The 10,249-nt window shown below is 49.6% G+C and overlaps 1 protein-coding gene and 1 long non-coding RNA gene across 5 annotated transcripts; one reads left to right on the forward strand and one right to left on the reverse strand.

Annotated features, from left to right (window-relative positions):
- Nucleotides 1–13: 13 nt before the first annotated feature.
- Nucleotides 14–9,568, forward strand: MRM3 (mitochondrial rRNA methyltransferase 3). 4 transcript variants are annotated; one of them, XR_015148119.1, is made up of 5 exons: nucleotides 14–340; nucleotides 593–837; nucleotides 1,552–1,719; nucleotides 2,061–2,189; nucleotides 3,824–4,065. XR_015148119.1 is itself a non-coding variant. In XM_086359846.1 (5 exons), exons 1-5 carry the CDS (start codon nucleotides 27–29, stop codon nucleotides 6,626–6,628), a joined length of 957 nt encoding a protein of 318 aa, XP_086215972.1. In that variant the 5' UTR covers nucleotides 14–26; the 3' UTR covers nucleotides 6,629–9,568. The 4 variants fall into 4 exon arrangements, 3 of the variants coding, with proteins under 3 accessions (XP_086215972.1, XP_086215971.1, XP_086215973.1); XM_086359846.1 differs by lacking the exon at nucleotides 2,061–2,189 and adding an exon at nucleotides 6,599–9,568 and having other exon boundaries at nucleotides 3,824–4,023; XM_086359845.1 differs by lacking the exon at nucleotides 2,061–2,189 and having other exon boundaries at nucleotides 3,824–6,289.
- Nucleotides 4,114–8,650, reverse strand: LOC147352385 (uncharacterized). The gene is made up of 2 exons (XR_015148121.1): nucleotides 8,526–8,650; nucleotides 4,114–4,392 (listed from the first exon to the last, which is right to left on the reverse strand). It is a non-coding gene; the product is annotated as an uncharacterized LOC147352385 (long non-coding RNA).
- Nucleotides 9,569–10,249: the final 681 nt, after the last annotated feature.

Genomic DNA, 10,249 nt, shown 5'->3' on the forward strand with positions numbered 1-10,249 from the left:
TGACGCGACCCACGGGGCGGGGGAAGATGGCGGCGCTAGTGAAGCGCGTGGGATTGGGTACGCGACCTTTGCTGCCGGTGGTGCAGGCTTGGGACCTCGATGCGCGGCGCTGGGTCCGGGCACTGCGGCGGAGCCCCGTGAAAGTGCTGTTTCCATCTGGTGAGGTTGTGGAACGGAAGCTCGATCCCGGGAAACAGCCTCGGAAGGCAGCGGCAGAGGCCAGTCCCCGGGAGCAGCGACAGAAGCAGCAGATTCAGGGGCCAGCATCCCAGACGCCCAGCACCTGGGAAGAGTCGGGGCTTCGCTATGATAAGGCTTTCCCTGGAGACAAAAGGCTAAGGTCATGTGTTCCCGAGGCTTGTCGAGTTTTCTCGTTTCTCCTCCCTCCTCATGGCGAGAGCTTGACCTCTTTCCCTTGCGTTCTCTTGGAGCACACCTCTCTGGTTTTTATTGTGCACAGAGGGCAGAATAAGTGTCTTTCTAACAGTTCGTTTGTTTCTTTCACTACGAAGCTCTTCATGTCTGCTAGAACTCGATGTGTGTCCGTAATGAGGATGTTGGTAATTACCCATCTTTTTGTTTCCACCCACAGCAGTGTGATGACCATAGTTAAGTCCAGGCCATTTCGAGAAAAGCAGGGGAAGATCCTGCTGGAAGGTCGTAGGCTGATTGCAGACGCTCTCAAGGCTGGTGCTGTGCCCCAAATTTTCTTCTTCAGCCGTCTGGAATACATAAAAGAGCTGCCCATTGAAAAGCTGAAAGGTGTTAGCCTCATTAAGGTGAAATTTGAGGATATCAAGGATTGGTCCGACCTGGTAACACCACAGGGAATAATGGGTCAGTGGTTGTTCACTGTGTCTGTAGAAGGGGAGGCTTGGGATCATTTGTTCATACTTGTCTCAGGGCAACAAATTTAAATGAAATTCACAATATTACTGGGCCTAACCTTTTCTTACAACACAGTTTTCAAATCTGTGAATCTTGTATTTTAAGTGGAAACTGAAGCCAGTTGTCTGTCATCATTTGATTTGTGAGTTTTTATAGTCTGCAGGGAGTAATCACTCCTCCTCAGACCTTATGTTTTGGGAGTCACTTCAACCTTTAATGTTCATTTAAAACTTAAGAAAATGTTGGGAATTCTCTGGCAGTCCAGTGGTTAGGACTTGGTGCTTTCACTGCCTGTGGGCCCAGGTTCAATCCCTGGTGGGAGAACTAAGATCCTGCAAGCCACTTAAGCCTGGCCAAAAAAAAAAAAGGAAACTAGATCACAGAATAATTACATAGAGTGTGATTTTACTATAAAAGAAAAAGCACTTATATATGGGTAGATGGACATACATGTAGGGAATTGCATGGAAGAAGTTCTGAAAGGATACATTCCACTATTGAAAGCAGTTATGAGGGAGTTGGCGGGGGGCACACTGAATTTATTCCATCGGAATGTTTACATGTATGTAATTACAAATACACCAAGAGTGGTAAATAACCAAAACGTCAAATTACTCCCCATACCCACATCAGACAAATGAATCACATTTCTTGTTTCCTCAGGGATTTTTGCCAAACCTGACCATGTTAAGATGACATACCCTGAGACTCAGCTTCGCCACACACTGCCCATATCATTGATTTGTGACAATCTCCGTGACCCTGGGAACCTGGGGACAATTCTGCGATCTGCTGCTGGGGCAGGCTGCAGCAAAGTGTTACTCACCAAAGGTAAGATCGCCTGTTACTGGGTGGATTAGGTGGCTGTTTGTAAGTGAGCTGGCTCCGTGGGCAGATGTGTATGGATTTGGTTCTTGGATCTGTCCCTTGGTAGCTCTGTGTAAGTGAGCAGCATTGTGAGCCATCTGTTCCCTTATCTGGAAAGCAGGCGTAACAGAATCTACCTGGTAGGGTTGTTCTGAGGATTAAGTGAGATGAATGTCAAGTACTCAGCACCATGCCTGGCATGCTCATTCTTGTTGATTATCTTTAAAATTATTTTGACACCTGCTAGGTTTTTAAAAGAAATAGATGCTGGTTTTAACACTTGGTTCTGTCCTCTCATCATAAAGAGAAATTTGTAGCCTTGGTTCCAAACAGACTTGCCTGGCAGTTGGGATATGCCTAACAGACCTATTACAGCCTGGAAGGAGGAGGAGGGAGAGGATCATCCATCAGAAACAGTGAAGCTGCCGTTCGGTGTAAGAGAAGTGGTCCCATTGCTGAGACTCGCCTGTATTGTTCTTCCCAGCTCTTTCCCCCCATCATCCCTCCCTGGGGTGCATCTCTATGCCAGCATGAAAGTGAGGCTCGGGGTCCCTATATCCATATCCCACTCACCTGCCTCACTGTTGAGAGCTCTGAGAGCAAGTGTGGTTTGGGGAAATGGACCTATATCACCCAGGCAGGAGGTTTTCACATTGTTGCTGGTGGCTGGTATGGGAGAGGTAGAGAAAGGCGGGGAACACCTGATGTGGTGCCCAGCGTAGAGGACCCGAGGATGAGGGGGAATCTCAGCTTGTTCCTTACTCCTAACTGGGTGGACTAGATGGCACCTCTTCTGTCCCGACTTGCCAGCCTCTTGGCACACAGCCCACCTCCCAGCCCGTTTGCCACAGTGCTCAGGAGAGCCTGTGCTTGGGGACCCACATAGACAGTGTTACCTTCTCCATGTCTTTTTTTCCTTTTTGAACTTGGTTTGCCTACTTAACCTTTCCTGAAGTTTGACAGATTAGCTTCTAAGATAACTTATAATGAGGAGATGTGTGCTAACAAGTCAGGGAGGGTAATAGATAGGTGGTGCCCCAGTCCTGCTGTCTCCTGGCTTGTGGCACTGGGAAAGGCCATGTGTCTGCTGATGCATGGAGGCGGTTGGGTTTAGCACGACTGCAAAGACGGGGTGTGTGCAGGACATGGCTCTGGCCTTGGTTTTTCCCAGGATTGTTGTAATTTCCCCATTACTAGTGTCCTCCTTGCTCCAGTCCAGATTCAACATTGAAGCCAAATGGGTCTTTCTAAAATATAAACCAGATTCTGTCCCTATTTTGCTTAAAATGCTTCGGTGACATTATATTGTCTTCTGGGTGAAACCCTAAACCCCTCGCCTGGGCACACCAGCCTCCTTTAAACTGGTCCTTTCCTGCCTCCTGCCTCATCTCCCGCCTCAGCCCCATTAATTGGCTCGATTATCATACTTAGTGTTTGGACTGTGGTGTGATTGCCGCTTCTGTAACTCTCCTCTGCCCTGGTCTTTCCCTGACAAGACCCTCCTGTCCTTCACGATCCAGCTCAGTGTCGTGTTCTCCCAGTGGTTTTTCCCTGATTGCCACTCTGTGCACAAGGGTTTTCTGTTACCCTGTTCATGCTTCTTTAACTTTAGTCGTTACTGATAATATAGTCACCTGCTGAAATGTCATCCCAGCACCACTGCCCTCTCTATTACAAGCTCCTTGAGGTTGGGGACTTCCAGGCTCTCCCATCTCCTGTCCAAATGTCTGGCATGTGTGGGAGGTTTTTTTTTCGGCCATGCCACATGGCTTGCAGGATCTTAGGTCCCGGATGAGGGATCCAACTCATGCTCCTTTGTAGTAGAAGTATGAAGTTCTAACCACTAGACCACCATGGAATTCTGTGTGGTATATGTTGAAGGAACGAAAAAAAGCTGTTTTAGCAGTTTGCTGGACGCTGCCACAGCTGGGGAGGCAGAGGTCCCAGCCACCAAGGCCACGATAGGACATTTTTGCTTTATCCTGATCCAGAACCAATCTGACTTCCTTCAAAGTCCCCTTGTCTGGGAAGGTTCATAATCTTAATTGAATCTTCTTTCATTTGCTAGGCTGCGTGGATGCCTGGGAGCCCAAAGTGCTGCGGGCAGGTATGGGCGCGCACTTCCAGGTGCCCATCATCAACAACCTGGACTGGGAAGCAGTGCCCGACCACCTGCCCACTGACACCCGCGTCTACGTGGCTGACAACTGCGGCCTTTACGTGCAGGCCCAGGCCCAGAGGTCTAACAAGGCCAGTGACTACGGCTGGGTACGTGACCAACGCCCACTGAAGTTTCATGAGTATGAGGAAGAGGATCTAGAGAGTGGAGCGAGTCAATGCTGGCTCCCTGAACTTGAGGTCCAGAGTTACGACTCAGACTGGACAGAGGCACCGGCAGCCGTGGTGATAGGTGGGGAGACCCACGGCGTGAGCCTGGAGTCCCTGCAGTTGGCCGAGAGCACAGGGGGCGGGAGGCTGCTGATCCCCGTCGTGCCTGGCGTGGACAGCCTGAATTCAGCCATGGCCGCGAGCATCCTGCTCTTTGAAGGCAAAAGACAGCTGCGAGTGAGGGACGGGCGTTAACACTGAGAGGAGGGTGTCTGGAAGCCGTCCTCAGCTTGAAGTTGTCTCTGGTTACTGGAAAAATAAGAACTTCCATGACTTTCTGCTCAGCCTCAAAAATAAGGAAGGTCAAAATTCCTCCTGAGGTCTCCCATCCTCCCACTGATTTTTATATGTGTGTGGGTGGGTAAGAGACAACAGTAAGTGCTCCCATGGAGTAAGTGCTCCTCGTGGCTCTTATGTTTTTAAAAATTGTCCACCAAAGAGCATCTTTGTGCCCAGAAAGTTGCTGAAGGCATCATCTTGGGCAGGAGGACCCCTCCCTCCACAGCTGCAGGTGTTTGCAGTCAGGGAGGGCTGGTTAGAATGACCAGGCTTGGTCACTTACTCCTCTGATCATTGGTCAATGGAAAGTAAGCCCCTGTGAAGTGCAGACCAGTAGATTATGTTAAAATGCTTTATTTATTTCAGTGTGGTCAGTGGGTGTCAATGCCCATCTTTTCATCTTGGCCTAGTGGTGAGGACATTGCTGAGAGATTAATGACCCAGGAAGCTAAGGGTACAGCTAAGGCATTCAGTAGTGTTAATAGTGGTTAATAGTGGTTCTTCTGGCTCAGCTGTGTTAATCTCTTTGATTGTTCATTCAGGCCATGACTTAGACACTGTTTATGTATGACACAGTTTTTTCCCCCCATTTCTGGTGAAACAGCTCATTTCATCAGTTGGTATTATACCTTCTTTGCATCTGTGCAGATATTTGAAGACTCTCAGTTCAGAAAAGGAAAAAGCAGTTTTTAAATCTTCAGCTTAATCCTGCATCTCTCAACAAAGCCATACTCTTTGTAATAGCTTCCTGCTGTTAGTCCTGCTTTGTGTAACCCTTTTGGTTAAATGGAATGACTTGTTTACATTAACCCCTCGTCCAGCATAAACAGAACACCAGTGTTCTTGGTGCTGTGTGAACAGAGGCTCCTGCACAGAGAGGGGCGGAAGTTCTGAGGATGAACACTCAGGGCCCTTGAGCCCACAGCTCAGCAGCAAAACCCTGCTGTTCTCTTAAACCAGGGCAGGCTGAATCCTTACTGAGCACCAGTGGGATGTAGCCAGGGACATGAGGGCAGGGGCAGGTGGTGATCACTGTAAGTCACTATGGGAAGTGGGGGGTGGGACTAGAGTATGGGACTGACTTTTAAGCAGTGTTTTTGCAGCCACAGAGAATATGGTTGAAAAAAAAATAATAATAAAAAAAAAAGAGAGAGAGAATATGGTTGGAGACTGAGATGCCAGCAGTGTAGTGTGAGCACCTCCCTTCCATATGGTGGCTCCTGCCTTGATTGGGCTTCCTTGGGAGCCCCTCAGCTGCTCGTCCCAGGGAGGTCCAAAGAGTTGCAGCATGCCCCAAAGGAACTAGGGACCTCTCCTAACCCCTTCACCTCGCCCAGGTTCCTGGTAAACCAAAAGGTCACGCATGGCTGTGCCCAAGTGGCCCCGGTGGGACTGCTTTGTCATGTTGGAGAGGAGTGGGTTTTGCAGGAACAATCTCTCTGGTTGGCTGTGCTCTCTCAGGCTGACAGGCTGGAAGCTGCTTTGGTCTGGACCTGCCCAGGGCCCCACATAAATGTTGGGTGACAGTGGCCCCTGGAATGTTCTTGAGAGCGTCTATCCCTGTTGGCCTTTAGAAACTAGAAGAGCCCGCAGCCTTTGTTCTGTGCTGAGCCCACAAAGGCTGCGTGTGGCCTCCTCTGCCAGCCTCACAGCCACAATGCCTGCAGGTGAAATGGGCGGACAACCCACAGACCAATACCACTCTACTGACAGTCTCCCAACACCTCGGAAAAGTGCTAAAGAAACATACATCACTGAAAAGAGGCTCCATGCCTTTTCAGCATGAAACCAGCCTCCTCTTATTTTTATTCCTGGGTTTTTGTCCCTGCTGATTTTTGTCGCAAAATAAAAACCAATGAAAGAACAACACACCTATATCTTGTCTTTGTTCAGAAAAACAGTACTGCAAAAGAGCCTACGCTGGTTTTATCATCCTGGTTGTAAGAAGGAAAATAAATTTGCGTCCCCTTCTCTTTATGATCAATGACTTGTATACCATGCCTTGTGAGTTCTTTATATATTTCTGGGTATAATTTATCAGAGGGAAGGGGCAGTCTTTCCTTTTAAATGATCATGGGGGAGCAAGTGGTGGTAAAGTTTTTTACCTACTGATGGAAATTAGCTATCTTGAATCCTTCTCAGTTTTTTACCAATATTTATGTCACCATTTCCCCAGGAAACAGGGATGAAACTGAGCAGCACATGACAAGTAAAGAACATTGCTCGGCTGAAAGAAGCCTTCAGAACTTCAGAAGGTTGGCCAAGCTGCCCCTTGCCTTTGTGCCGCACGTAGCTGTAGTGGTGGTATCTGCCACAAGAGGGCAGTCACACCTCAAAACGACTCCCAACGCTGAAGGGAGGAGTGGGGATTTCTCCTGGATACAAGTTGTTCCAATCAAGATCAGATCAGATCAGTCGCTCAGTCGTGTCCGACTCTTTGCGACCCCATGAATCACAGCACGCCAGGCCTCCCTGTCCATCACCAACTCCCGGAGTTCACTGAGACTCATGTCCATGGAGTCAGTGATGCCATCCAGCCATCTCATCCTCTGTCGTCCCCTTCTCCTCTTGCCCCCAATCCCTCCCAGCATCAGTCTTTTCCAGTGAGTCAACTCTTTGCATGAGGTGGCCAAAGTACTGGAGTTTCAGCTTTAGCATCATTCCTTCCAAAGAAATCCCAGGGCTGATCTTCAGAATGGACTGGTTGGATCTCCTTGCAGTCCAAGGGACTCTCAAGAGTCTCCCAACACCACAGTTCAAAAGCAATCAAGAGGATGGAGTCAAGTCTCCCTCTACCACCCTGGGCCTGTGGCAAGCTCAGAGTTGCTGCAGTGGGAGATCCATCCACATTGTCATTCGTTCTCGGCAAAAGTCTTAAAAGTACAGAAAGTTGGACCAAAAACTAAGAAGGAAATGGACAGAAATGGGAAGCAGCTGCTACAGGAAAAAAACTAGCACATCTTTTTCTTTTGAATGGAGACTCTGGAAAAGCAGCCCTCAGCAAACGCTGATGTCCCCAGGTTCTTTGAACATCCATTGGGAACCCGCCACCTCGCCCTCTAGGAGTTTCAAGATGGGAGGCATAAAAGCCCTTACCCCTCCCCAGCTTCGGTTGCTATCGCACCTTAGAATTTCAGTCATTCACAGACAAACGTATGGACACCAAAGCGGGAAGGGTGGATGGGATGAATTGGTAGAGGACATACATATATAAGAACCTACTGTATAGCACAGGGAACTGTTCAGTGCTCTGTGGTGAACTAAATGAGAAGGAAATCCAAGGAATAGAGGACATGCATACATGTGGCTGATGCATTTTGCTGTACCAGAAACACGGCTGCTGCTGCTGCTGCTAAGTCGCTTCAGTCGTGTCCGACTCTGTGACCCCATAGACGGCAGCCCACTAGGCTCCTCTGTCCCTGGGATTCTCCAGGCAAGAATACTGGAGTGGGGTGCCATTGCCTTCTTCAATGCATGAAAGTGAAAAGGGAAAGTGAAGTCGCTCGGTCGTGTCTGACTCTTAGTGACCCCATGGACTGCAGCCTACCAGGCTCCTCCATCCATGGGATTTTCCAGGCAAGAGTACTGGAGTGGGGTGCCATTGCCTTCTCTTAGAAACATGGCAGTGTTAAGCAATCACACGCCAATTAAGGGGAAAAAAGTCATTAAGGCCCAGAGGATAAGCCAACCTTGAGGAACTGGTTTCTACGTTTCACCTGGAACCTCCTAGCACGTTCCCCAGGGTTATTAACAACACCAGATGTCACCACAAGCTGAGCTGCCTTTAGCTCCACTTTTGTTGTTACATCACGTGAAGACCCCAGAAACAGCACCACACCCGGGCTGGTACTGAAAACCATCTGCTGTGCTGTGGACCCCTCTTGGCCAAGCAGCCTCCACCCTCTGTGGGAGCTGACCTGGCTGGCTCACCTGGAAAATGTGTTTTAAAGAAAACACTCATGTAAACACCTTTTAACTCCAAGATCTTACTTAGTTTACACCAATGAATATGCAAAGGAAATATGCTAGAAGCCAGATGAACAGACAAGCTGATGCGCTGCTGTGGGTGACTTGACAGTCCCTAACCCAGGGTCCCGAGTTACCTTGGAGCAGCTGCAAGCTGCTTTTTCAGCTGCACTGAAAGCCTCAGGAAGCCAGGCCGCTGCCCAAAGCACGTGTACCAAAAATCTGCACGTAGCAATGGCATCAGTTCTGTCCTGGCCACATCTGTAGGGAAGAGCAACTTTTTTCAACTGAGGCCTCGAGGTTGCAGAGGTGCTGGTGCTAGTCGCTGAGTTGTATCCGACTCTTTTCGACCCCATGGACTGTAGCCCACCAGGCTCCTCTGTCCCTGGGACTCTCCAGGCAAGAATACTGGAGTGGGTTGCCACATCCTCCTCCAGGGGATCTTCCCGACCCAGGGATCGAACCCAGGTCTCCTGCATTTCAGGCGGATTCTTCACAGTTTGAGCTACAGGGAAGTTGGAGAGGCCCATCCCCACAGCTGCTGCTTCCTCAGAATGCAAGGAGAGAATACAGGATGAGGAGATGAGGGTCTGGCCTCCCAGCCTTGCTTGCACCTCTGTGACTGCAGGCCCAGAGAGTGGTTTGGCTAGCTGGGGACTTCATATCCTCTGATGTCAAAGGCGATCTGGTTTGGGGGCCTGGGCTCTAACCATGCCTTCTCCTGTATCCCACTTCTAGCCCCATGTGGTTGGCTTACTTGTGTGAGGCAAGTGCACCCAGGAATCAGACGTGAGGCTGGCTGCACACTGGCCTACAGGCTGGGGGACAGAGGCTTTCGGGAGGAGGCGTGTGATTGCATGGAAACCCAACAGCTCCTCAGAACCATCCTACCTAAATCTAGCCACACATTTCCTGCCTTGGGAAAGTATTCCAGAAGGCCCAGGGGGTGGGACACAGGCTGAACAATGAAATATAAATGACTTCTCTTCATGCTTTCACACTAAAGGTGTATCTAGAACATCCTGATGTCAGACTTCCTCCAGAAGGAGAAATCCCAGCCATAGAGTATACTCCATATCATACTTTGCTACATCTGAGCCTACTGTTTCCTGGAAAATATTCCTTCCTTCACACATGCACTACTTGCTAATAACGAATAAACAATAATGAAGCTAACAAACAATAGCCATTTGTCTGCAGAGAACTTCCCCTTGAGCAGCCTGCTTGGAGGAAAGGAGTGGGTGCTCGCTCAACAAGGGTTGGTGTTGAGCAAAGAGCGACTTAGGTTTAGGGCTCACTGAACGCAGCTGCTTCAGGGTGAATGGAAGATCCTGAGCTCTAGCCCATCCTCAGTCCACACAGCAGCATCTGGAAAGAAGCTGCAGGGGCACTGCCACAACCCACATCCCTCACTTCTGTCCTGCTGAGGTCCTGGTCCTGGCAGGCAAGCAGAGGCCTGCCCAGGGAGGGGTGGGGGTCCACAGTGAAACAACGCCGGCACCGTGGAGGGGCTGGACCAGGAACTCACTCGGGCCCCTCCCAGACCTGCCATTCCAAGGCCTCTCCACGTGGACACGCCTGTGTGTGTGTGTAGCTTCTCCCTCGGGTGACCTTACTGGGTCCAGCAGACTCTACTATGTCTCTATCACTGCAGAGTTCCCTTTGCTGCCCTGCAACAAGGCAGCAGGAGGAGAGAACAGCTTTTTAGTGTCTTTAATTAGGCAACAGGAAAAAACACAGTCTGGCTGAAAATTACCACTTGAAGCTTGGCTAATGCCAAAAACAGCAGAACAGACTCCCTGTGCTCAGATACGTGGGAGGCACTGATTCCAAGGACACACTTGAGGCTAGGGGAGCAACC

The sequence above is a fragment of the Bos grunniens genome, chromosome 19 (genome assembly GCF_055505025.1).
Source record: "Bos grunniens cultivar Pamir isolate PY7600 chromosome 19, Bosgru_T2T1.0, whole genome shotgun sequence".
Taxonomy (NCBI): Eukaryota; Metazoa; Chordata; class Mammalia; order Artiodactyla; family Bovidae; genus Bos; species Bos grunniens.

Bases quoted from the DNA above. Each gene is read 5' to 3' on its own strand.
- MRM3 (XM_086359845.1), top strand. From the start codon at position 27: ATGGCGGCGCTAGTGAAGCGCGTGGGATTGGGTACGCGACCTTTGCTG. The intron at 838-1,551 runs GTCAGTGGTTGT...TTGTTTCCTCAG, and splicing joins AACACCACAGGGAATAATGG to GGATTTTTGCCAAACCTGAC. The intron at 1,720-3,823 runs GTAAGATCGCCT...TTCATTTGCTAG, and splicing joins CAAAGTGTTACTCACCAAAG to GCTGCGTGGATGCCTGGGAG.